The sequence below is a fragment of the Grus americana genome, chromosome 6 (assembly GCF_028858705.1).
Source record: "Grus americana isolate bGruAme1 chromosome 6, bGruAme1.mat, whole genome shotgun sequence".
NCBI lineage: Eukaryota > Metazoa > Chordata > Aves > Gruiformes > Gruidae > Grus > Grus americana.
This window is the reverse complement of record NC_072857.1, coordinates 1,890,660-1,918,145: the sequence shown is the minus strand read 5'-3', so window position 1 is coordinate 1,918,145 and position 27,486 is coordinate 1,890,660. Positions and strand designations below refer to the sequence as shown.

The 27,486-nt window shown below is 48.2% G+C and overlaps 1 protein-coding gene across 8 annotated transcripts in view; it reads left to right on the top strand.

The window, feature by feature from the left end:
- The window catches only part of FMNL2 (formin like 2), a 148,348-nt gene that overhangs the window by 97,507 nt on the left and 23,355 nt on the right, over positions 1 to 27,486 (top strand). For all 8 annotated transcript variants that reach the window (XM_054830190.1, XM_054830193.1, XM_054830187.1 and 5 more), the window contains exons 7-10: positions 7,489 to 7,597; positions 8,802 to 8,878; positions 11,331 to 11,424; positions 25,137 to 25,211. In XM_054830190.1, coding sequence (XP_054686165.1) covers positions 7,489 to 7,597; positions 8,802 to 8,878; positions 11,331 to 11,424; positions 25,137 to 25,211 — 355 coding nt within the window. The remainder of the gene's footprint in view (positions 1 to 7,488; positions 7,598 to 8,801; positions 8,879 to 11,330; positions 11,425 to 25,136; positions 25,212 to 27,486) is intronic.

Below are 27,486 nucleotides of genomic sequence, written 5' to 3'. Positions count from 1 at the left end.
CTGCTATGCCATAGCAGTATGAAAAATGAGAACAGATTTGGCCTGGATTCCTTTTTATTAAAACAGCAAGAAGAATCGGGGAGACAGTGTTTCCTGCCAGTTTTAACACCGTTTTTTCTCATTTTTGGTGCCTGTATGGCAGTGTCGTGGCACCTGCTCTCCTGCCCGTCCTCGGTTCCGTAGCAGCAAACCTGCACGGTCCCAGCTGCTGTGCAGCGTACACATTTAAACACAGCAAGAGGAAGGGGAGATAAGCAGAAAGCAACATGAGGACGTACTGGCAGGGTTGTACCCCTTGCACGCTTGCGAGCGATGCGGCTCCATCGTAGTGAGCAGTTCCCTTGCAGCCGGCCGGGGCGAGCTTGCTGCGGTGCGAACGCGCCCGGCGGTGACGCGGGCACGCAGGCTTTCTGTCTGTTCCTTTGCGTGGCTGAGGCTATCCATTTCTGATTGTGACTTTAACTGGCTTCCCGTAGCTCTTTTTAGTAGTGCTAAACCCTGCCAATTCCCTGCTCACTGGGTTTCCTTGGCAACTGAGGGGTTTGGTGGCTTTTTTTTTTTTTAAGAGGAGGCACAGGGATTTGGGAAGCAAACATCAAAATGAGGGCAGAAGGATAAAAATGGGGATGAACCTTTGGGGATTTTATTGCTGCTTTTTTTTTGGGAAAGAACATTACTTTCACATACGAGTCATACTCTCCTGTCAGATAAATATTAATGCAGACTTTGCAACGTCCCAGCCCATTAGAAATTCCCTTTCTTCCAAGTCAAATACTTCAATTTTTATGTGAATCGAACTGAGAAACTTCATTTCTTTCTTCAAAATCTGTGGAGTCCGTAATGAGAGAGTGATCCAGGCAGACGTATCGTAATCCATAAGTGGGCTTTGAATGCATTCAGTAATTGCTCTAAAATCTGGCGCTGCTTCTTACGCTACAATGAACTGGGCTTCGCCATTAACACTCGCGCTGCTCAGGACCAGCTGACTTTGTCGTCATCATTTTGGCCAGAAACTCGCACCGGAGCATATTTTCAAGCAGTCGGTTGTCAGTCTTGTGATTCTTCTGGTTTCTTTACCTGAAGACCACGATTTTTACAGCCCGTGGCCAGGCATTAGTCAGGCAGTGGTAGCTCCATCACGGCGTGCACCCCTTTGCGCCTCGCCTGCTTGGCGGCGTGGGGTGTTTGTAGGTACATGCCTTGGCCCAGCTGGGGAGGATCCCCCGCGGCACCCATCTGCGTTTGCCTCCGGAGGTGAGGAAACACGCTCGCTCCCTCGCTGGAGGTTATGTGGGATGCGCATGACGTGGCAGAGCTGAGCACCACCTGCGAGGGCAGTTACATCTGCGGTCAGTGGCTGCGTAGCCTGCATGGAGGGAGAGCAAACCTCACCCTGATTTCTTTTCTCACCTTTCTGAAACAGCAAAGGTCTCCTCAGCTTTACGGATTAATAATTTTCCCAGATTCTGTTAGATGAGGACAAACCCAGCAGGCTCACAGTCATTTATTTTCTTTACATTAGTGGCACAAACCAGCTTTGTCACCCCTGTGTGAAGTGGCAAAAGGAGACATTTTTGGGCAGCGCGGCTACCTGCTCTGGCTTCCCTGGCACGCGCAGAGGGGCAGATTGCACCTCCCTGGTTTTAGTGCTTGTGAAGCCACCGCTGAGCGCAGGCTTGTGGTCGTCCCCTCTCCAGGGCTCGTCCCATGCAGAGGGCTGCTAGTTCAGGTCCCCACGTCCATCAGTCCCAGCTTGTAACTTGCTCTAAGGAGAGATCAGAGAAACGCAAAGTTAGTGGGGAGCACCAAGACCTTCCTCTTCCAAAGTCCCTTTCTGTTGTCAGAAGGACATTCGTAATACAAACACCACCATGTCCAAACCAACAAGAAAATTGCAGGAGGGCAATCCAAACCCCACCAAACCCCAGTGAAAAGCAGAAGTCCCAGCCCAGGCAGAGCTGGGCGAGCAGCCAGGGGAGCAGTGAGGTCCACCCTGGGCTGTCCTCTGCTCTCATTGCTCCTACGGTGAGGGAGCCAGCATAGACAAATGAGGGCATGATATTCTTTAGCAGATAATAAGGTGAAAATGATAGGAGAAACCAGCTATAACTTGTATTCGGTATTCATGCGGTGCATTAGAAGACTGTCTACACCGTTGGACTGGGCACATGTCCTCGTTTTAAGCATGAAAGTTCCTCCACTGAAGGTGGTGGAGATGGGAGGAGTTTATACTGAGATTTGTGCTCACTTACCATGGTGGAAAGGGCTTTTATTTACTTTGAATATCATCATTTGCTGTGTAGGTGTTCTAATTATCCATCCGTGGGTCTTCAGTGTCAGCGTGAGCTGTTTTGCACCACAAGACGCCCTTGCGTGATGTGTTTTCTAGGTCTCGGTTGTACGAAGCTGGATGAGTCCAGGACACACTGGACGTTTTCAGCAGTTCTGGCTGAGCACGTTTAACATGGGCATGGAGGCGGGAGTAGTTTAGGAAAATTAATTTCTTCAAGCTGGCTGGGCCGAACGACCCTTCTCACCTTTCTCTAGGAGGCTGGTGGGTGAAAGAGCAGCCTGGTCTCCAGAGGTGTCACAGTGGCCCCTTTGCCAGCACCGAATTAAGTAAATTGTTAATAAATTGAATAAAACTGGTGAATGAGTTATTCCTGAACAGCAGTGTACAAGATCTGGGTGAGGAAAAGAACCTTAAATCATATCAGCACAGGTTTAGCCTCAGTCTTAATGGTCCTTGGTTTTCACACGCGGGTGCAATGTCCTGGCCGTGGCAACGCCGGGTCCTGCCTGCTCCCCCCCAGCCTCCAGCAGCCAGGGCACGAAGCTGTGGAGGAGCCCCCTCCCACGCGTGACATCCCCTACCCACCGCCGGCGGCTGCAGGAGGAAAGCATTACGCGCTGCAGGAGCTTGCACGTGGTCAGGTTTTCTGTTTCTGCTTTTTTCAGAAGTGAGGCTTTATAGTTCTTCTTTAAAGGAGGGGCAGAGGAAATAAAAGAGGAACCATCTGAATTTAATTACCAGGATAAATATACTCTTGGTGACATAATCTTTGACCTGCAGCAGACAGGAAATCAAAACCAACAATTCACCCAGATGATCAGCCTAATGTTTGGTAGCAAGAAATGAAATAAAAGCAAAAGAAGATCCTCCACCCTAGTTTGGCTCATGTCGTGTAAAGGGAGGTGTTGGAGCTACCACCAGTCTGCCCTGCCTTCAGGAAGGATACAGATAACATCAGGGGGCGTTGCAGTTGCCACTAATATGGAGAAAGCATCTTGGACCTTAGTTCCAGTGTGCAGAGTCGTCGTAAAAGAGTTTCTGTACAAAAAATCCTCATTAATTCTTGGCGTTCATGTCTGTGTGAAGAAATTTGCATCTGTTGAAGGGAAGCGATCTAAATCTAGGGCAGAATCCCATCTGTGCTGGAGATATTTTCTCTGCACTGCAGCTCTCGATTGCATATTCTGCACCCGTTTCTCAGCCTAATCGTAAACTAACGCGGGTGGAGCCGAAGGGTGCGGGCTCTGAGTATCGCCGATGATATCGCTGGACAGCACACCACCGACTGACGACGTGCGGGATGGTGGGGACGGCGGGAGGGCTGCCGCAGAGACGGCGCAGAGCAGGGTGTGCAGCCTGGGGCTGTGTACTCACCCTGGGGCAGGGTCCCCGGAGGGGAGGGTCACCTTGGCTTTTGGGAAGAGGAGAACAGCTACCTCTGATTTGCCTGTTTGGCCGGTCACTGGTATGAGCATCCTCCAAGCGAGCACCTCCAGGCTCCGAAGCAGCGGTTTTCCCGGCTGTGGGCAGGTAGTGCCGTACGGGATGTCTGCAGCCCACGTATGCCTTTAAGGAGACTTGCTCCCGTTTGTAACAGCTGAGAAAACTCTTGTCAGATGTTTAAAGGCATTCTGAAATGTAAGGAGTTGATACACCAGGCAATGAGGAAGACTTTTTTCCTTCTATCAGTGGCATGATAAAGATCTAATTACTCTGCTTATTTAAAATTTAAAGGAAAATAATGTATGCAGCCTTTAGCAGTTTAAAACTGAGATAAGTCATTGTAGGAACGATCTCTGTATGTCTAGAAATGACTTTTAAATCTTTTTATTGCAGAGTTTTTCATATTTAGTGAAATGAATGTATGGAAATACACTAGCGCGATGTGGTTACACATTCTGCAGCCAACGCTGGCAGCACTTCCACGCTTCCCAGTTCAGACTTAACGTAGGGCTCCCAGTTAAAGGTTGCGCTGCTGCTCTTTTGTCTCAGGAAGGGAGATTGGGAAGACGAATGAGTCCCTGAGCGCAGGGTCTGTGTGTGGGCACTCAGTCTGTCTGCAGGGATGCAGGCAGGACAGCGGGACAGCCCCGGCCAGAGCTCCACCTGGGACGGGAGCACCCCATCCAAAGGGCTCGTGGTGGCTCGGGGCCAGCCCCGCAGCGCCTAGTCCTGTCCTGCTCCTCCGAGGCACGGCCTGCGCCCTCCTCGGGATCTGCTCCCCAAATCCCCCCGGCTCCCGTGCTTTAACCGCTCGCTCTTCTCAGGCAAAACTAGGTCATGTTTCCCGCAAACCTGAAATCCGTCTGGAGTGCCCTGAGCTGATTTATGCATTCATATATATGGGGAAAGAAAAAAAAAAAAAAAGCAGTTTGACTGAATTCTGCTTTGAATTTTGGGGTTTCTTTCATCTCAGCGCTTCTGGAAAATGAAAGCAAAGGGAAGTAACTGCTGAAGCCCGAGAGTCGCCGGCTCTCCGTGGGCAGGGTGGTTTTGCACCGTGCTCCGGTGCTTGCCATGCGTTCCGCTCTCATGCTGCGCTGGAGCTGCGGAGCGGAGAAGGCTCCCGCAGCTGCACAGGCAGACACAGCAAGGGTGCTGCTGAGCGGTGGTCACTGCCCCGCACACGGAGCACCCAGACCCTCCCACGAGCTACCTCCGTCGTTTCGTTTTGTAGGTTTAACGTGAGAGAATTGGCAAGTATGTTCTTTGTGTTGGAGAGTGAGCTAGGGAGCCAGAATAAAACAAGTCTGTTATTACTTGCTCATGTATTTATTATTAACCTTTACTATTATTATTATTATTATTATTATTAATAATGATGTTAATCACTGATTAAAAAAGCTATACCTCTTTGTTAAACAAAATGAGTAGCATGGATCAGACAAGTAACTTGCACGGTAGCGTTAGCGATAAACAGGGTAACCCCTCAAATGCACTCAAAACGTGCAGAGGAAAGAAAGAGGAGCCAGTGAAGTGTGGTAACTCGGAAGCTGTATCTCACACCCTCGCTGACGCTGCCCAGGAGCAGATGCGTAGTGCAGGAGACGCTTGGAGCACTTAGTGTGAGCAGAGCAGATACCCAGTGATGCTTCTCCCGGTACCTGCTCCCGCTTCCAGCAGTCTGTAGATTTAAGCCTCCTGATCTAAGGATTGCATCTCGTGTTTAATCATTCTTGATGGATTTTTTTTCTCCGTGAATTGGCGTAAGTGCTCTTGGAGGCCGTGCCAGGCTCTGGGCTCCAGGGCAGTCATGCTGAAGAGCTTCCGCTCTCCCGAGCACTGTGTGGAGGAGTGCCTCGAAAATCACCAGGTTTGCTTTCATCTGTCACCTGATGATTATATGTGATGCCACAGAGTTCCCATATTAACGAGAAATAATGACAGATTGTTCCCCGCTGACTCCCTCCATGCCACTCGTACTTTCTTGGAGTGTTGGGATAGTTCTCAGATGGAAAAGCCTGGCTCTGGTGTCCCCTGGAAGCTCTCCCGTTCTCCAGCTCGCCTTCTCACCCTGCCTCGGCGTGTGTTTGCAGTTGTGCTTTGAGTCATTGCTGGGTACCGGTGTGGGTACGTTTAACGCCTGCGTAGGGACTGTGGGGAGAGCTAAGGATGCTGTAATCCCAAAGCTTTCCCCACTGCAGTTGTTTTCCCCAATCATGGAGAAGAAAAGCCTTCCCGTGTGTGTTCTCCAGGCTCCAGAGGCGGCACTGGCAAGTGTGAGGCCAGGCGCAGTTGTGTGAAGCAGCCCTGATTTCACTGGGGGTTGTATCTACCCCGCCAGTCAAGCTTCATCTACGAATTTCTCTTTCCTCCCCCCGTGGAGTTGCTCTCTGCATAACAAATGTCAGAATTTGCACATCACTGCATGTGCATCACGTTATTTTTCTTTCCGTCTTCCTATCAGCGGATTTTTATTCTTTCTTCCTCTGTTTTCAGGCCCGGGTGCGGTAGTTGGAACTGCCGAAGGATTACTGTGCCTGCCTAGAGGTTTCGTTAGCCTTGCAGCCGGTGACCTGATGTCCTTCTGGTCTCCGCTCTCACCTGCATAGGTGTAAATCAGGAGCAAATCTCTGGCTGCTGCCGCGCTGTGACTAACTGAGAACCTGCCTGGATCTTTTCTCCAGGCTGTTTTTACACTGTAAATTTGGGGAGCGGGCTAAAGAACGTGTTTTTCCAAGCCCAAACACCATCCTTCACCCCGGCATCGCCCGCGGTGCCGCCGGCTGGGGCTGCTCGCAGCGACCTGCGCAGCTCTGCAGAGAACCTTCGTGTCCTGGCAGAGCCGGGGACCCCGCAGACCCCCCGCGGTTTGGATGGGGCTTGTCCTGCGCGCTGTGCTGGTCCTGGGGCTCGCCAGGCAGCGCGGCAGCACCACGGACACCGTGGGCCGATGGCAGCAGTTAGGGCATCGCTGTCGAAAGAGTTTCTTGACCATAATCAGAACCCTCTCGTTGCTTATTCGCTTTCCCAAATGCAAGAACATGCATGCATTTCATGTGTCTCCTTGTCTCCAGTTTCCTGTGCTCAGCTCGTGAAGCGTGTTTTTTCTTAACGAGGAAAAGCGGTATCTCAGGAAGAGCTGAAGCGTGGTTTTCATTTACTATGCCTTAGAAATGACAGACTTAAAGATTTCCCTTTGCCTTTATTCCATGTACTTCTTTAATTGAATTCAAGGTTGATTTACCAGTTAGGGGTTACAATTAAAATAATTAATGTCTCTGTTCTGAGGGAAGTTCCTAAGGGCTGTATTTTCCTCAAATAATTTGGAGGGCTTTCAGAAAGCTCAGCTGCAGAATAGAAGAGAGGCACCATTCTTAAATGAAATGCAGCGGGAATTAATACATTTGCTGATGCCTAGAAATGTGCAGTTCCGTTAAAAGGCTGTGCCGGTGCTCATGCGGAGTAAAGCACATGGAAAAAAATGCGAAATACCTCTGCTTGCGGGTGGATGGTTCTTTCCCCGTCGCATGCCACGAGAGATGGAGGTGCCTGGCTTTGGATAGGTCACTGCCAGTGGAGACAGCCCGTGACCTTTTTTTCTGCTTTATTTGCGTGTGCGTTGTCCGATGGTCGTATGTTCTGCAGAACTGAGAGATGTCTGCATTTTCACCCACAGGAGGAGTATTTCCCTTCCTTTATTCTTACCGCCTACAACTAGTCTTGTGATTGATGAGAGCTGTTTTTGTTTGCAGGTATAACACCTTGCCAAGCCGAAGAACACTAAAAAATTCCAGATTAGTGAGTAAAAAGGATGATGTTCACGTCTGCATCATGTGTTTACGGGCCATAATGAATTACCAGGTACTTCCCTTTTTGTTCTTTTGGGCCACATAACTATTTTGTTGTCGGGAGGGGGCAGGAAAAGGTTAGTGGTGAATTGTTAAGTAAAACTGATGCAAAGGTTTAAATTCTTACTCGTTCTTAGGCAGCGTAGCTGGGGAGCAATACAGCCCAGTCCTTGTGTACCCACGCGGACGGTGTAGTACAGATGTGAAGAGCATCTGCATGTTGGGCCAGTTCCTGTTCGCAGCGATGGGCTCAGTTTGCACCAAAGGGTTGGACGTGCAGCTACACAACTGAAGTTGTAATTCATCTCAGAATTTAGTATTAGCTTGTTAGAAGAGCTATACGCTGATGGAAAATCCAGGCTTTCACTCTTGTTACAGTTTATGGCAAGGCAGTGGCAATAACTGCAAGGCAAAGAATAAACTAGAGCAAAGCTGATCTTATTTTCCTGAGTTTCTTTTCTGTTCAGTGGGACACTCTGATTGTGTGGCGTGCCCAGGTACCTTCAGGGACTTGGGATTTTGTGCTAAATCAGTAACAGCTAAAAGTTACGTGCTTCAAAGACAGTGGTCAGCACCTTTATTATGAGTCGTATGGTCGTACGAGGTATTTCTAACGTGGCTGTGTATGTGAACTCTGCCCTTGGGAATACCAGCTCCCTGGGATTACAGGGTGTCTCACCTCTGATGGGAAGGGTGCAAGCAACAATCTTGTGCTAGTAACCCATACAGCATTTGCAAAGCAATTCTTCTTTCATTTTTGGAGAGCAAAGCCAGCAGTCCTTGTGCAGGAGGTGCAGGCGGCAGTGGCTCTGTGGCAGCGTGCGTGCTGGAAAAGGAGTGATTTTGGCAGCCGAATTGCAAATTGCTCGTTAGAGAGTAAATGACACGCTCGACTGTCAGAATTAAAAAGGGGTTGGAGGGAGGAAGTGACGAGCAGAGGGGTTGGCAGTGGTGTAGGAGCAGCTCTTGGAGCCCTGTTTGTTGGCTGACGTGGCCAAACCAAGTACTTCGGACACTGTTAGCGGCAGAGAAGTTGTTAGGCACGGCGGTAGGTGGAAATGTTGGGGCTGACTTGGTAAACTCGGCAACTTTTTGTTTAACTTACAACGTTGTGAAAGGCTGCTGCCAGATCTGGTCAGAGATATGTAATTTGTTGGATTTAAAACATAATAATTTCAGTCTCAAAGCTGAAACAATATTTTCCCCTTCTCTTTCAGTACGGGTTCAATATGGTCATGTCGCATCCGCATGCCGTGAATGAAATTGCACTAAGTTTGAACAACAAGAATCCCAGGTAGGCTGCACTTGCTTTTAGAGAGTTTGAGAAGTAGGTAAGTAAAGAGTAACTTGGAAAGGGGTTTTCAGGCGTATGTTTATGCACAAACCTGTAGCAAAAATCAGATTAAATCTGTGTAATGGTGGAAATAGATGAGCAATTGCCATCTAGTGCTGCTGGTTTCAGAAGCAATTGACTCTTCAGCTCAAAGTTTGCTGCTTAAGCACTCCAACTCTATCGCAGGGCAGAGAAGACTCTGCTGATCATGAGCAGCTTAGCGTGGGATTTTCCTGAAGAGTAAGAAAATCTTCTTTACAGAATTTTGTCTAAAGGGTCCTTAGGTTTGAATTTCTTTGAGTAAGGGTTTAATTCTTGTTCTGTGTCGGGTTGCTGTTCAGCCACAGCAGCAATTCTGTAAGCGGGCAGTGGAAGCGACGCTGCGAGGCCGTGTCCCCTCCACTCCCCGCACACACTCGTGACCCTGGCAGCCCCTTCCAGCAAAGCCTGGAGCTCCAGACCTTTTGCATGTCTAACGAAACCAAGGCTGACATACTGGTGTTTGCGAGGAAAGGTAAAACCAGGGGATGAGACAGAGCTAAATGGCACTATATATGTATGTATTTATATAGCCTTTGCTTAGGCTGTCCACTTGCCTTACAGTGCACTGCTTGAAATCTTGTCCTGATGGAAGTAGGTCCGTCCTTCCTTCCTTCCTTCCTTCCTTCCTTCCTTCCTTCCTTCCTTCCTTCCTTCCTTCCTTCCTTTTATTTAGCCCTAAGTCAGCAAGCATCGGCACAGGATAAATGGGAAGGATATGGGAAGTTTATTGTTTTTATCATTTTTGGTGTCCTCTGCCTGGAAATGGGGTGATCAAGAGAGAGCCTAAGTTTTCATTTTTGAAAAAAGTGGGTTATTTAGATTTCTATTTATAAAAAAACTACTTTCAAATGTGGCTAAAATAATCTGAAGACAAAACCTAATGTCAGTGCTGTTCAAAACCTAATGTCTTTTTGGTTTAGCCCCATGATAATTTCTGAAGAAACCGGAGGTTTGAGTGTGTAGGGTTGGCTGAGATGTGCAAAAACGGAAGCAGCAGCAGCTCTGAGATGCCGCAGAGCTGACCCCGTCCCCAGACGTGCGGAGCTCAGTGCCGCAGGAGCGGGCAGGCCAGGTGGAGGGTGTCTGTAGGGACTCCGGCCCCTCTGGTTGTGCCCAAACGGATGCCATGGACGCAGCCTTGTCCTCTCCCTGTGCCCACCCCAGACGCGTGGGCAGCCCGGGTGAGCGCTCCGGCCAGCATGGGGGGCGCGGGCATCCCCCAGGGCTCTGTGCTCACAGCGATCGCCCTCCCCTCTCCCGCCCCCACGGCTCAGAGCCCACCCTGGAGGGGATAGTACTGAAGATCCATAGTAAGAGCTCCTTGATCAGAGCTTGGATTCTCTTCTTGTGGCAGGAAAAAACATTGATGAGTAAGAATTGAAAATGATACATTTAAAATTTCCTAGGAAAGTGAACATTTTATCTGGTTTCCAAAGATAACCTTGACACTTTGAAAGCCAAAAGGTATTTCTTTTTTCTGTAACATCTGGTTTGAGTCAGTGCTTTAGCATGAGACTAATTTCCTATGTGTCTGCATGATTTTACTATCTGCTCAGAGCTCATCTGGCCATAAAGTCCAGTTGGTGCTTTTTGCCTTGTGTGAACCCTGTAAGAAAGTATTGGGGATTATTTATATTAGAGTTACACTGAGTCTGCTGCATGCTTTTCTTTCAGTAATCTGTTGTCTTCTCTCATTAATATGCCTGTGTTAGCACTGCTGTCAATCAGTTGCCCAGATTTCGGATTCAAGAGGGGAAAGACATCCTAGGGCATCCTGTATTTACTGCAGCGAACCATGTCTTTTTCTTTGTTTTTTTGGCTATGAATAACACAAACTATCTTAGAAAATAATTCAGATTTGTATCAGGAAAAATACAGATTTGAATTATAATAACATTCATTAAAACCTGGGCTCAGAGGAAATGGGCTGCGTTGTGGTGAAGACGGCTGACTAATGGCTGACGTGCGGTGATCCTGGCGTGTGTAAATCTGCCTCCTCTCCGGGTTTGTGCGGGTGAACTCTCCGGGAGTACCAGCTGTCGAAGGCTGACGTGCTCTGCCTTTACCAGAGTTATGCAACTGCCATCGGTTTGCTTGAATTTTCACAAATATAATTTGCGATTTAAATTTTTGCATGTTTGGAGAAGCATTAAAATGGGGGAAAACTGCATGATCCTGGGGAGTCAAAATGTCCCGGATCAGGCGATGCTCAGCATTATGCATCTTGCAGGCTTACTAGTTTCAAGGGATTAAAAATATGCGGGATGCAAACTACGTCTCCCAGTATCTCCGCATCCGTTTTGCAAGCAGGTAGAAAGAAGGTGGTTGGCACGTGGTGGTCATCGACTGTCGCCGTTTCTTTTCTTCACAGGACAAAGGCCCTTGTCTTAGAACTTCTGGCAGCTGTGTGCCTCGTCAGAGGAGGGCATGAAATCATTTTGTCTGCGTTCGATAACTTTAAGGAGGTACGTTATCCTGCTTTATTAGAATTTGGTGCGCGTGTCGCTAGTTCTGTTACCGTTGGCTGGAGCTTTCTCGTTCTGCTAAATTTCCTAGAGTGAGGATTTTCCATAAACTGCAGATTTTCCGTAAGTCACTTTGAGCTGCAAAGAAGTAGACAGTGGTGTCGATGTCATCATTTTGTTCATGTCTGCGTGAAAGAGCCATAATCCCAGCCAGATGAATCCAGACTGAATTGTTCCCTTTACCTTTTGGTCAGTCAAGCTGTGTCCCTGAAGTGGAAAACTAAGGGAGATCTTGAGAGCTTTCCTCCAGTTCTTCTGTCTCTGAAACAACCAGGAACGCTGTATTAGACCGCCCATTTTCAGAGCCATTTACACAAGCCCTTGAAACACAAAACTCCTGGTTTTACTATCAGTAGGAATTTTGTTTGTGAAGAAATTACAAAATCAAGTCTCTGTGATGGAACACTGCTGAAATGAATACAGGTATTCCATAGGTGTATACGTTCGAGCGTATGGCATGTTTGCATGCAGTGGTTAATGGGATTTGAGAAGATTGTGTGAAGGTTCAGAAGCTCTAGTGGGGAATCGAGTCCTAGAAAGCTGCTGTTCTAGTTTATTTTCAATCTTGGATATATGTGTGAATTTATTATTAAAGAAAAAATGAATCTAGACTTTCCAGCTCAAAAATTAATAGACTTGATGAGTCCCAACTGGACTATGTATAAACACGTAGCGTGATTTTCCTTAATGCCGCTGTTCCTATAAGTGGGTTAATGCAGATGATCAACAAGCCCAGTTGTTAATTTTTTAACTTTTTGTGTAATTATTCTGGTGGGGAGATACCGATCTCTGATTTACATCCACTGTAAACATTTGCATGTCGTAGACAAATAACTGTACTTCTGAGGTGCTCATCATTATACGGAGCCAGAGCAAAAGGTTTGAAGCCATCTCCGGTGTGGGCCTGTTGTAGAAACCTCAGCTTTGCAAGACCAGACCTGTCCTAGGTGTGAGCTGCGTGGTGTACGCAGAGCTACCTAAGGGCAGAGGCGGTGGGAACGGCACGGCTGCTGGCGAGGCTTCGCCAGCTGTGGAGTGGGGGCTGAGTTGGAAGTACTGTGTAACCGTGGAGAAAGCCTGGTGCCTGGGTTACACCAGCGGAAGGGATGGCCGGAACACAGAAATAAGACATTCTGCTTCCAGCTGAACGGGGAAGGGTCTGCAGTCCTTTACTGCAGGCACAGAACTGGAAACTGTGGTTTGGTTCTTTGATTTATTCACCTGTAGCCTCGGGCAAGCTGCCGGTGTCTGTGTCTTTGTTGGCACCTTTGTGAAATGAGGGAGTGATTGTCTTGTGAAATGAAGCAAATGCAGATGAGATTGTTAGGAAGAACAATTGGGTAATAAGAGAGAAGCACTTTAAATAGGAAAAGCACTGTAAACATGCAAAGCGCAATGTTACTATTCCAGTCTTAAATTCTTCTGGCTTATTACTACTGTGTTATAGAAGAAATAGGAGTCATTAGGGAGGATGGCGTGAGGGTTAATGATAAACCGGGAGCTGAGTGCAGCCGAAGTGCCACGGGGCCATTGAACAGGCCCTTTGCCCGTCACAGGGAAGGGCGTGCGAAGTCCCACGTGCTTTCTCACCTTCCCGCCATCTTCAGCCGAGGCTTTGCTCCTTCGCTTTCTTCCAAGGGCCCTATCACCTCTCTTTTCTCCTGCTGACGTTCCAGAATTCCTTTGTAAGACGTGCAGTTTGTCTGCCATTATTTAGTTATTCCATTCCTGTTTGTGTTTGATCGTTTGCTGTAGTGGAACTGTCGGCTGTTGCAGGTGGAGCGAGCGTGCACGGAGGGGATTTTACCTTTCTCGATTCTGCATTTAGCTGTTCTTCCCTTTATGCAATTATGCTGCTTATTTCTTGCTCTCTGCTGTTGTTTTCCAGTTTCCTCCTGGGCAAGTTTTCAGTAATGGTTTCAAGTTTCCATGTTTATAACTCATTCAGCTAGTATATTAAAAATCTCTGAGTTGCTGACATGTAAAGTACCCAGGGTTAGATTCCTAGCAGTATACTTCCAATTTAAATTGCTGTAAGCTCAGTAATATTTGTGTGGCTTCTGTAACTATGCGTTGCAGGGCTGCCACAGCTTCTCTGTGGTTCTTTCATCAGACGCTGTGTGCATATTTAGGATAGATCAGACCCGTCGAACTAGATCTCTGCCACTCTATCTCCTTGCCATAATATAACTTCAAAAGAAACAGGAACTCCTGCCTAACACTTACCCTGTAATAAAGTCAGTAGGGAAAACAGGATATTTCGGACCAAATTCTGCTCTCATTTACATCGGGGTGAACATCAAATATTTCATTAGGCTTTGAGCTTTGCTCTGATGTAAATGAGAACAGAATTTGGTTCTCAGGGTCTGACTGAGCTGGAAAAGCACAGTTGATCTGAATCTTGTTGAGAATTCCTTTTGAAAATTACTTTTCATTTGAAAAGGATTTTACACCCAATCTTCTGCCTGGGCTTTGGATGTTCCAACGGAGGACGGTTTGTTTTGTTAAGCTGTCTCTTGAAAATTATTCTTGTCCAGTTACTTCACCCCAAATCATTGATTGTCGTGCGCAGGTTATTTCTCTCCACAGGGGACTCAGCTCTGTGCGTTACAGACGTAGCCCAGTGCTCGCTTTTCTGTACAGGGTCAGGTCATGTTGAACGGGTCACTTCTGAAAACACCAAGCTACCAAGAAGGTACAGCGAACGAGGAGCTTGAGATGGAACTGAATAAGGCTGAACTCAACGGGGAAAAAAAATAGCTGGAGCCATTGTTACTGATGGGGAATGGAGACCAGCAGAGGGAAGGTTGGGACGGAGGGAGGGAGGGAGGGAGGGAGGGAAGGAAGGAGGGAGGGAGGGAGGGAGGGAGGGAAGGAAGGAAGGAAGGAAGGAAGGAAGGAAGGAAGGAAGGAAGGAAGGAAGGAAGGAAGGAAGGAAGGGCAGGAGTTTTGTGTAAATATCATTGCAGCTGAGGAAACCAGACTTCATGCAGTCGCACTGGTGGTAGGAAACAGGAGCCCCCTGTTTCAGAGCAGTGAGTGGCAGAGCTGTAGAACACATTTTTTGTTTTAATTTTGCCAAAAGACAGGAAGCGGTTGCAATGAAATTCTCGTCTGTATTGTACAGAACAGTATTAGTTTCTCATCTGTATTTCTCCTTTGTGTTCTCTGTGATGTTGAAGGAGTTTGCATGTTGAGTACAAGCAGGGGATGGTTTAGATCAGTCCCTTTCTGCTTTCTGCAGCCTAGTCTCTGTTTTGGGAACTATTCAGCATTGACAGAACGGCAACTTCGAGCTCTCTGAGAGGGAAGTGCCCCAAATGTACACCCACCTTCTGGGTTTGGTTGTTCCTTCCAGGCCGGTGCAGACGTTGCGTGAATCATCCCCAGTTTCCAGCCTAAATTCAGCTCATCCGTTTTCAGGAGATCTTGATCTGGGCTAAATGGGAAAGAAAGTTCAAATTAAACTGCGAAGACCCTGTCCCTGCTTGTTCCTGAGCAAGGTGGATTTTTACACCACCCTGTGTTTCTCTTTTCAAAGACGTTACTTTCATAACTCTCATCGCTTTTGAAGTCCAGGTGCTCTTAGCCCCTACACCAAGGTAAGCCTCAGCTGCTCGGCTAAGTTTGTACTTGCAGGACGATCGGATCTTGGTTACGAGAAGCTCCGTTAGCCAGGAAGGCTAGCAGATGTTTTGGGCTGGCTGCAGCCATTCTGGTGTCATCAGGCCTCAACCAGCTGCTGAACGGTCCCAGAGCAGAAGGGCGAGGAGGTCGGGGTGGTGCGGGGGGCTTTGCCTTTGCCTACAGCCAGCGACTCCAGGTGTGCTCCGGCCACCCGCGCTCTGCAGCTGGAAACGTCCTTTTTCTGAGCGATGCTTGACTGAATTCTGCTGTGTTTGTGGGAAATAGTTTGGAGTTACTGTGCCACAGGTAACCCACGGGAACAGCCGGGGCGTTTGGCTATTTCCTTATCTTTTTGATACTTTCTGGCCCGCTGCTGGTTCTGTTTGCAGCCACCTCTTATTCCCAGCACCACTTGAATGGGATATCGCAGCCTTGGCTGGGCGAGCTCTTCGGCACAGCCGCGACCCCTGCCTTTAGCCGCTTGCCATGGGCTTCCTTAGCAGTGTTCCTGGCCCTTTGTGCTGGTTTCCATGGATTTGTGAGAACTGGCTACGCGGTTTTATCTGAGTTGCCTGGGATTTGTGTTGCAGGACGAGCAAATGCACTTCAGCAGAATGCCAGGGGAAGAAAAGGAGAGTGGGGTTAGCCACAAGACAGCTTTGGGGGAGCTCCGAGGGTCACAGACCAGATGCTGAGAGCTTGTGCCCCGTTTAAATTGAAGCAGGATGAGTGCACTGTTGGAAAACAAGATATTTTCCTAATGCTTTTTCAGAGAAGTTAATTCATTTTAATAGTGTGATTGCATGTGTGGGTATACAGAGAATCAAGCTGCTGTCTTTTACTGCCAATAATAAAACTCTGTTTTATTATTATTTCATTGCTTACTCCCCTTACTGTTTCCTGGAAATGCTGCTTTGAATTTGCAAAGGCGCGTTGGTGTCCTGGTGAATCTGCCCACGGCTATCAGAAATGGTGAGAGCCAGCACCGTGCAAGTGTGTGGCTTCTCACGCGCTTCTGCTCACTTCACATAGACGCGGCGTGGAGACCATGCTGCGTAAACCACGGCATAGGCACGCGGTGGTAACTCAGGACCCCAAATGAGCATCGTTCCAAAGCTGCCCTTGCTCTCTTGTTGTGTTACTGACATCTTGCCATAATTGAAATGCTTTTGTTCATTGCTGCCTTGTCAAGGAAGGATTGTTTGCATGTCGATGAGATTCTACAGATTGAGAAGATCTTTTAATCATCGCTGCCGTTGACTGGATACTTCTTATATGCTTGTATGCCGAGAGCGAATTGCGTGGGAGATGTTTTGCTGCAGTTGATACTGGTTGGAAGATGAAGAAGGTTTTCCAGAGCTGAGAAAAAGAGTATGAGGATAAGCAAACCTGCTGTTCTCGTGTCAGGACTTCCCTGGTGAGATAAAGGTGTCTTCAGGAGGCTGAAAGCCCAAGCACTTTCCGTCCGAGAGGGCAGCTGTAATTTGAGTCAACTGAACCCAAGACCCGGCCCGGGAGGCGTGAAACAGCCTGTGGGAAAGTTTGGCTTTCCACGTGGCTGGCGTTTGCAACTGGGGGCAAATGAGTTTTAAACGTAGCAAAATACTGAAGGGGGACATTTCAGTGCACTGAGCTCTGCTCACGTGTGTGACCCGACTTCCCTTCATCAGCGGGATCACGAGTGGCTGATCACTGCCTGTCCCTGTCTGCAGGGCAGGGGACAAAGCCCCAGGCTGGACCGCAGCGGCGAGGCGCCTGCCTGTGCGGTCACACGTGTCGGGCTCCGGCTCCCGCCTTGGCAGAGCCATCCCTCGCGTACAAGAGCACTTTTTAACTCGGGGTGCGTTTTCCTCTCTCTTTTCTGATCTGAGTGCCGAAACCCCGCGTGGCTTGCGTTCCTCTTGGAAGCGCAGCTCGTAAAGGAGTTTCAGCTCGCCCGGCTGACCTGCGTCATGTTCTGCTGAAGGCCAGCGTGTCGTTCAGCTGGGGCCAGCTCTTGCTTGCAGCCCCGTCCCAGGGACCCTGGGTGTGCTGCCCTGATGGAGACTGCGGCTCGGACTCCTCAGGGGCCAGCTCCGAGCTCTGCTATGGGTCAGGGCTGCTTCACAGTCAAGTTTCTTATGGTTGTCTGTTCGTAGTAAAAATTATGTAATGCTTTGTCCATTATATATCCATATTTATATACATACATATATGTGTATATACACACACCTTTGGCTCTTGGGTTACTTTTAAGGAACTTTACTTACAGTCAGAGCCAGAGCCTCTCAGCCCATTTCTCTTCAGTTGTAGAAAACATCACTGACGGAGCCTGGAGGCAAAGGTTTCAGTGCACCGTATGTCCCCGGAAATACCTGAATTGGCCTAATTGCACGCGGGGCTCGGGTGGCATCGCGGGGCGTCCCTGGGGAGCAGGCGGTGAGACCCCCCGTGGCACCGCCACCCGAGACAGGCTCCTTCCCCGGCTCCGCGACCGCGCGTTTGGTCGCAGGCTATCGCCAAGCCGAAACGAGGATTTCTCAGAGCTAAGGCACAGAAATAGCGTGGGTAGGCGAATTGCGAGCAAGGTTGTGAAATCTGGTGAGAACACCCAGAAACAGAATTAACACAAAAGTTCGAGTTCAACGGAATTAAAGTTTGTTGAGACTACGAGTACAGAAAGCTGTTTTCCAACTCACTTATGGCCTTGCTTCAAAATTGAAGTTTTTTGTGGCATTTCTGGTTAGCTGTTTTTATTTACTTGGTTTACATGTTTTTCATTTACTGAAAGCATAGCAGCCAGTAAACAAACAGCTTCAGTAAGTTTACAGATATCTTGAAAAAAAAGACAACCCAATAGCACTAACGTGATTGCATAATGAAAACAGTTACAAAGAAATTTTGGGGTTTTTTGCAAATAATAATTTCCTCAGCTTTAGTGAAGATCTGAAAATGGCAGTTTGTGAGTATACTTCACAGCACTCTGAACGTTTTAAGGAGCACAATCTTAGATCCTGATGCAGCTTTTCATGAATCTCCATTTTGAACATAGGAGAATTTACTTTAATAACAACTAAATATTTCTGGGAAAAGACCAGAGGACTCTACCACTCTTTTTTATTTTTTTTTTTAATTTTATAAGCACAATAGTAGTTTTAAAATGGATCCAAACTGAGGAGGCAAAAGAATTGAGTGGGATCTGTAGAGAGACAGAAAGCCAGCCAGAAATAATCCTGGCTCTCTGCAGGGAACACCACTTCCTGACTTTGGCTCTCATCCAGCAAAACAGTTAAATTGCTTATTATACAAGCATATGCCAGAATAATTGAATTTGGGAAGGTGAGTGTATGTTTGTGTGCTTCTCTGCATTGGAAATAATTTCAGTGTTTAAAAATAAAACCAGAATTGAGGTGCCTTTCCTAAGATGAACCATAGCTTTCAAGAAACCACTTTGTCTTGCTCCAAGACAAGAAGAAATGCCAAAAATTAAATTGGAATTCAGATGATCCAGAAAACTTTTGGGAAGCTCATCGTCCGGTGGTTATTGCAGCATCTGAACTTCCCCGCATGCTGGGGAGGGAAGAGCTGGCCTAACTTGTTGGACACCTGGGGATGGGAGAGGAGCGGGGTCCGGCACGCCGGCGTTCCCTCTCGTTTTAACATCGGTTTCATTGACTTCTGTGTTTGCTGCTCTGAAATATCCGGCAGGTGAGAAGCCTGGCAATCCCCTCGCGCATTGCCTGGTTCTGACAGTCGGTGCTGAGCTTACGGAGGCCGGGTTCATCTGAATTGCCGGGCATGGCAATTTCATCTGAAAGGCGGAGGCATGGCCAATGAACCTCATTGTTCACCTCCATCGGCGAAGTGAGGCAATATTGTTCAGCCCTCGGTTTTCACAATGCTTAATTCAGAGTCAGATTTCTCTATTTGAATAATGAACGGCGGCGCTGAAAACAGCAGTTCTGAATTATTCTTACGGGCTGTTATAATAACTCAGTGCTAGGAGAAACCGTTCGCAAGTGCTGGACAATGTAAATATGTTTGTTGTCTTTTGCACTGCAGCAGTGTTTTGAGAGCGCCTTAACCCTGCTGCTGGAGAAGTAAAAGGTATTTTAACCTAGTAAGTATTAAATAACTGTTTACTTAACCAGTAACTTATGGGAAAACTGATTTTTTGTTCTTCAGCAAACTGCAAAAATGTCAGCACGATCAGTCCAAACAAAGTGTTCCTGTGGAGCGCTGCTTGCCGGTGGTGGGATCTGCTGGTCACAGTGGGCTGTTGTGGGGGAGAGAAAGCCAGCATTGTGCCGCCGGACAAAGGAGCACAGACAGGAGAAAAGGTTCACAAAGGGTCCCAGGAATTTTTGGGTTGCATATACATCAGGCTATTTATAACACCACGTCCAGTATGGGCTGCCTTCGTTACACAGGGCATATTTGCTGTGAAATTGTGCTACTCGCTCTTAAAAAACTCAAAAGGTTATTGAAGGAGGGGGGAGCGGCTTAAAACCACCTTTGGGCAGCACGTGGTAGATGCTCGTTTTAACGTTTGCACTGACAGAACACGCCCTGTACTGCAAAACCTTTGCTAAGGTTTAGGTGGTTTTGATCTGGTCCTTCAGAGAATCGTTCTCCCTGCCTTGAGGTCACTGTTAGCTGCCTTTGCCATGTCAGACCATGTGCGAATGCAGCCAAACTGATTTCATTTTCCATATGGAGTTTGGGATCACCAGACGTTACCTCCTTCCTGGCACAGGGGCGTTTTGTGAGTTGGTGAGCTTGCTGACGTCTTTCCTACGAACATGTGTTCTAGCTCAGCGCTGTCACTCTCTCCCCCCTTTGCTGACAGACCGACACGCGCGTGGAGGCGGTTGCAGTAGGCAGTTCCTGTGTCTGGATGGGGCGCAGCATCTCGGGCGTAGGAGCATCGGTCCTCCAGATGTGGAGGAGGTAGCGGTCTGGCAGCTGTGTCTCGTAGTGTGCGTTCTGTACTGTTGGCCAACGAGCTGCAGCTCCAAAGCCTGAAACGCTGCCTGTGTTCGCTGCCATCTCCGCGTGGAGCACGCTATATTTGCTTGCCGTGAGGTTTAGTTACGAGCTCCATTCTCCAGCGAAATGAGGTGGTGCTTCGTGTCGTTAGGTAACTCTCTGATGGACGTGCTTCGATCAGTCTGGATTTTCACTTTCTGTCTGACAGCGCACATGAAAACACCTTCAGTTTTTCAAAATAGCCTTGTTGGCTTTTGCTGTCTGCCCGGGTTGCCTTTCTGGAGCATCTGACAGTAATCCGGCCGTGTGAGCAGGAGCAACGCGAGGGTTGTTGTAGCCGATCTTTGCTCTTGGGTGGTCTGGATGTGAACTGTATGGCCTGAGAGCATTGCCAGGTGGATATGGATATAATTGTCACTAAATTTTTCATAATGGATCCTTTTGCTTCCTCATAGGATCGTATTGTACCTTTGTAACAGATCTGTGACGGATTTACTTCGTTAGCGCCCAAAGCCTTTCCAGAGAAAGGACCCTTCGTGGGTGGTTTTCATAAAGCCACATTGTTCTCCTAGAATGACGTGGGCTCAATGCAACCTAAAAAGTTTTTTTTTTTTTTTCACAGCATAAGTAGAGACAGAGGTTTTTTATAGCTGTGGTAACCCGTTTAATCTTGCTTCTTACGCAGAATAATGCTAATAAAAGAAAGATCAGCCTTTCTTAGTCCCAGCCATACTTTCAAATGACAGACCTTGGAAATTTATTCAAATATAAATGGCAACATATGGTTTTATGTGGTGGGATTTGATTTCAGCATTCGTCTTGGATTTTGGCCAATCTTCAGGCTGTAGGCTTCATCTACAGTTTCACTCTCTTTAATCTTCCAGGATAAATTATATCATTTCATGAAAGTCAGCTCACTGTCTCTTGAAACGCACATGTTCCCAGCACTGACTCATCTGATCGTAGTGTGAAATATCTGCGCGCAGCCACCGAAAGCCGCAGGTTGTTGTTGCTTTTCCTCTTGCTATCAGCTGCTGTATCCCAGCCAGGGCCGCTCACGTCCCGGGATCGGCAGTTCTCTGCCGGGGCTGTATCACTTCGGGTTGCCCCCTAATTCAATTAGTCAGCCATAAATGGCTTGTAGTTGTTTATGTCAGCTTTTCTCATCCATGTGGAACGGTTTACATTGGATTTCCCAGAAACCAGTCCTTCTGGCTTTTATTGTTGAGTGATTGTATGCACCATTGTTAGGTTTGTTTCCACAATACATGATTTTGTTTAAATCGGCCCCATTTTTTCTGAAGTGGGTACAAGAGAGACGCGATTGTTTAGAGCTCAGAGTTGTAGACGAACCTACTTTTTACTTTTGTTATGTTCACTCTGAACTGTTTTGTGGGGAGGGGAGCATACGGGGAGCGCTGGAAGAATTTGCAGTTGGTTGATCTGAAATGCCATCCCATTTACTAGCATAGGAGAAAAATGGCTGGGATAATACCGTGGGGATGAGTGTATCTCAGCAGCCGGTGGTGCCAGTGAAGGAGAGGGTTCCTCGGGTTTGCTTTGAGCAGGAGTTGGATCAGGCCCAGCATACACCTCCAAAATCAAATTACACTGGCGGGCAGCTGCTGCCTTTGATCCTTACAGTGCCAGTAGGTTCCTGAAACTTGGCCAGATTCTGGTTTTCTCTTTGCCTCTTCCCGATGGAGGTCAGCCTCTTCGCAGTGTTTCGTCTCTTTTCCTCCTGAAGGACGAGTCGCTCCTGCACAGAAGCGTGTGCGTCCCGGGATGGGCGTACGCAGCAGCAGAGCTGCACCCTGCCAGGAGTGCTTTTGGTGGGCCCTCGGTGAGAGCGTGCCCGGAAGGGCGTTCGTGGTAAGTGCCCAGAGTAGGTCATATCGCTGCATGTTCGAAGAACTTGAGCTTCTTCACCATGAAACCATTCCCGATCCTGCATGCGGAGAGCGAGGGAGCCAGACGGGATGCTGGTGGGTGCTGGTGCTGTCGTCTGCTGCGGAGATGCTCTGGTCCCCGCCGGAGTGCGCTCATCCCACCTCTCGCTTTTAAACGCACGCTTGTGAAACCAGGATAGTCGTGCCAGAATGCACACGACCGTCTCCCTGTTTTCCCAGGGGCGCTCCTGGCCATTTTGGATTTGAGTTTGGCCATTTGGTGGCTTTGCAGAGCCTAAGGCCCTTCTCCAGTAACGGCAGCTCTCGAGCCACCCGCTGCAAAGCGCGGCGCACTGGGAGGCCGGGGCGTTTGCTCGCTTGCCCTCATTTTCCCTTGGAGCTGCTCTGACCACCAGCAATGTGTGCACGGTGCTTGGGCTTTGATCTCCCAGCAAGGCGATTCCCGATGCTGTAGGGAGGCTTTACGAAGATTACTCCTGAAGAAAAGCCTGAGATTAGAGTGAAGATTTACAACCTGAAGCCAAATGGCATTGACCCTCCAAACTCACCCATCCATTCCGTGTCCTAGGGACCCCATCTCTGCCAAGCAGAGAGACAGGTCACACGCGCTTCGCCCCTTGCACGACTGCAGGCCAGGCAATACCAAGGAGACTTACTCCATCCAAGAGTGGGTTTGTCTCCGCTGCTTTACTCTATCTTAGACCTTAATGTGTGTTTTATGGGCCTAGAGGAGCAGCCCATGTAAAGGCATTTAATGCTTCAAAACCACATTCATGGCACAGGCTGTAGAAAGAGCCGAGTCCTTTGGGTTTAAGATCATGATAATTTGCTTGACCAACAAGTGTAATCTGTTTTTCATGGGGGTGCATGCTTTGTTGTTTAAGTGTGCTTATTCTACTTTGTGAGTCTTTAAGGTTCAGCTGGAAACATTTAAATCCAACTTTAGTAAGTGTCTGTGTGCGCCTTCAGCGCCTTGCCTACCAGAGGCTGTGCGAGCGGGGGGTGCTGAGCCTGCACGAAGCCCGTTAGCTGCAGCTCGTGGGATTGTGGCCGTGGATATTGGTGGTAGTGTTATCAAATAGTTCATCGTAACCAGCGTCCCCTTCCTCTCACAGAGATCCAGTGGCAGAATTCCCATTGACGTCAGGTACTGACCACAAATATCTGAATAATAACCCAGTTGTGGCAATTCTGCTTAGGAATGACAGAAGATGTATCACATACACCACAAGTATGTTTTATTCGGTCATAACAGACAGCAGAAAGCGTGGTGAGAGGTCGCCCAGCAGGCCACTGCTCCCAGTGCTTTGCAGATCTCGTGGTCAGCTCAGTTTAGGTCCCACTAAACTCTGTGTGACTTCAGCGAGGTCTGCTCGGTGCCTTAATCCTTGTGTAGGTACGTGCTGTAAGACAGACACAGTTAGAAAGAAGGAGTTGAGAAGGGAATAGTAGTAATAAGGCATACTTTGTGAAGAACTTGCTTTTTGGGAGTATCTAGAAACCCCAGCTGGGGATTTGGTCTCCTTGTGGGAGAGACAAACGTAGAAATACGTACAAAGAACTGGCCTCTGCCCCTGAGAGGCTAGTTGTAAAGAAGAAGTAGGCAGTGCTCCCGCCAACCCTTAATTACCGTTCCGTGGGTAATTTCACATAACTACTGTGCCAGGAGCTGGCTCTTAGGGAAACAGCAGCTGACATCTCAGAGGGGTGTGCTGCTTGGAAGCTGGCAGACCCTAACCAGGCAGCCTGGGTGGGAGGTCCTGCTGCTGTCCCCCCTGCTCTGGATCAGGAGCACCCTGCGCTCCTGGGACATTTGGCTAAAATCTGGTTAAGGAAGGAAGGAGCCTCTTGGGCTCTGAGGGTTTTGTTCCTCAGCAGAAGGGAACTTTCAGTCTTCCAGATGACCAGACTCTGCTTTTCAGGACCTTTAAGAGCAAAGCAGCTTCTTTCAGAGCTTCTCCTGTCCCTCTGCAAACAGCAGGCATCTGAGGAGGGGGAAGCTGGGAACAGCGTTGAACACTTCGTGCACGGATGAGCCTACCCAGGCACTTACCGCTTTGTTCAGAGGAGCATGCCTCTGCTCTTCCTGAATTCACTGCTCAGTTTGATGCCAAAATCCAGCAAGCGAGAACTCAACTCATGGCGCAGGGTATGAGGAAACTCCCAGTGGACTTGCAAACGTGCCAGACCCTTTGCACTGCCCCCATCACCTCCCATCTGACCGTGCTGGGACGGCTGGGCTCGCTGGGATGACTGGGCTCGCTGGGATGACTGGGCTTGCTGGGACAGCTGGGCTCACTGGGACGGCTGGGCTTGGGGCAGCTCCCATGCACCGGCTCCTGCCCCTACGGGTTAGGTGTTCGGTGTAGTCTGTTCATGCAGGGATATTAAAAAATAACCCCAAAGGATGCACCACAGGGAGGAGATGCAGTTGCTAAGTAGGGAGGACAGGGAAATGGGTGCACCTCCTGGTGCTCACCTCTGCTCCCTTCATCTTCCAACTTACTATTTTGTGATTTTGGTGTGGATTGCTCTAGATCATTTGTGTACTGAGAAAAGTAGGACTGAGCCAGAGAAGCTACTAGGAAGTAATAGGATTTAAACAATATCCTGAGACCTGCTTTATCTTAGATCTTATTTCTCCCTCAAGTTGCGTGTGTTTCCTGCCAACACCCCTGTATTGCGGCTCTGTAATTCTGACCAGCTGATAGTTACACCAATGTATTTCACTCCTCATTTAGCCGGTGATAATTTTCTTTTTTTTTTCTTCCCTGTAATTTGGTCTTCTTCCTAATTACATTATATTACAGTGGAAAGCCAGTCCTGAACTATGAGAGCGGCCAAGTCTTCCTGTGGCCTAGCCTGGTGCAAATCTGTCGCTTATGTTTGTACCATCAGTGGGCGTGATTAAATTTTTAGGAGGAAAAGAGATACGAAGAATTATGTGATAATTGTACCTGACCCCGTAGACTTGCACTGCAGGTTCACATATGATTATTCAGCTGGATTTGTCATGAAGAATAATATTTTTAACAAGAGAGGAAACCTGGACAGAGAGGTTTTGAGCAAGCAGATGAGCTGCTTTTAAAATGTTTTTAATTCTCTTGCAAGCTGTAGTTTAACAAACACGTGGTGATTCTTTTGTAGGTGTGTGGAGAGAAACAGCGCTTTGAGAAGCTGATGGAGCACTTCCGAAATGAAGACAACAATATAGACTTTATGGTGAGTGCTATTTATCATCAGCGAACTTTGGGTTCAGTGTTTACCGTGTCCGGTCCTGCTGTCATAGCCAGAGATGTATCTGCCTTCTGATCCTTGGCCTAAAATTACCACAGTACAATTTTTTTGTATTCCAAACTACATAATATGCATTTCATTTTTAGCTTCCATTCAGTTCCGTTACCTTCAAGAAATGCCTTGTGCCCTAGTGAAGGTAAGAGGAAAGTGGCCTGTTGGTCGCGTGTGCGATTTGGCTGCGGCACAGCAGCAGCTTCTGCAATATCAAGATGTGTATTCTGTCCATGTGCCAACATCCTCGGAGTCGCAGACAGGGAAGTGTGGGGGAGACTGGCTGCAGCTGCTGTCTGTCCTTATCTGCTGATAAATATAGCAGTAGTCTGCACCACGTTTGAGTCCTCAATGTGCATATGCATGATTGTTCACCAAAACCACTTCCCCTGGAGCACAACAGAGACGGGCGAGAGAGGAAGCTCTGGCTGGCACCCACAGACACCAGCCCCAGCTTGCACGTTGGCAGTACGTGAAAGGCAGAGGTCGTGACAGTAAGGATGAGCTAGCCCGTTGTGTGTCCAATATCAAAAATACTTCTGCATCCATTTCTTTAAAATCTGCGGCAAGTGAGCGCTCGTGTCAGAAGTCTGAGAAATCCAAGTCCCATTTTGAATTACAAAACGACACGGTCAGCGCAGTCTCCTTGCACTGCCTGTGCCCAGTGCCGTGGATCTGAGGCCAGCGCAGAGCAGGAGGGCTTCCCGCCTGGTCGCACTGGCCCTTCTGCTGAGGCCCCTGCTAAGCATCTGTGACACTTTATGCTGTTTCAGTGCTGAGCTTTGGGTTAAAGATCTCTTTCTGCCAGGAATGAGGTGTTAAGCACCCAGTGTGCTGTTTCTTACAGGTGTCAGTGGCTTGCAGCCCTGATGGCCAGGCCAGGCTCGCACCCATGAGCGGGCAGCAGAATAGGAAGGAGGTGGTGTTTGTGAGATAGGATGGCCTCTTTCTTCTATTTAAAAAGAAAAAAACCTCACCTTACAGCGATTCCTGCAATTTTACTCAAGTTAGCAAGCTGCTCTCAGTGACTCTCTGACATGTTACAGTTGGTTTTGTTCCTTATTACTGCAGTCCCAGTAAGGACATGTTGGTGGTCACAGTATACATTAAGTATTCTCAGATGTACATACAGTTTAGTCTGTAATTTAACAGAAAGATTTGTCAGTCCTCAACACCCGACTCTTAGTTAATTTTTCTCCTGCTCACAGGGAGCGGTAATTGCATTTGGGGAGCGGGAGAGCAGCACAGCTTAGCGCAGCCTGGAAGAAAGATGGTGCTTGCTGCGAGCTGCGGGATTTGTCCACTGTTTTAAAAACAATAATCATTCCTCATCTTTATTTAAGATATGAAATGGTGTATTGTAAGGATGTAATAGGGAATATGCATGTGTGTGTCAGTACACACCTGGTGAGCTGTGAATATTCAGCATCCATCTGGATGGCCTGCAAGAAAACTCCCTGGATCTCTCAGGCCATAGGTTGAAGGTAGTGGTGAAATTTACTTGAAAAAGGATAAATACTTTTTTTTTTCAGGACTTGCCCAAATACTAATAAAACCTGCATCTTTGGGGTGCTTCCACCAACTGAGGGCTTGACTGTATGACAAGCCTACACCTAGAAGAGAGAGCTCATGACAAACGATTTGGCAGATCCACTCGTTCTTGTCACCGCCTGGCCCTAATGAGCTCCGCATGCTGCCGTGAGCGCTGGCTGATGAGCGGGGAGCACCGCCGGCCTCTGCCCGCCGGCATCGCTGCAGTACCGGTGCTGCCGCAGCCTGCAGGTTGCACTAGGGTCTGCCCAGGGCAGCCATCGCTCCTTTCTGCAGGACGGGATAAAAAGGGTGCCGGAGGCTCCGAGACGTAACGTTAGAGCTCGAGTAATTGAAGGAGTTGCAACGACTGAACATAAACAAAGAGCTATTCCTGCAGGACCTGGCTTTCACGCTGCCCTAAATGGAGAAGGCGAGAGCTGTCTGGGAAGCTGGAGCTGGAAGGGGCCACGGTTAATGGCATGGATCAACAGGGAGGAAAGAGCAACAAAAAGGCAAAAGTATTTTAGAGAAGGTTCCTGCTGTTGACATTGACTTACTTCATTTTAAAAGCAACTTTCTTAGATTAGCTTTCTTTGACTCGATGAATTCCTTAGTTGTGTATGTAAGGATCTGAGAAGGGAAATGAGAATTTGGCCCTAACGTTGCGAGAGCCAGG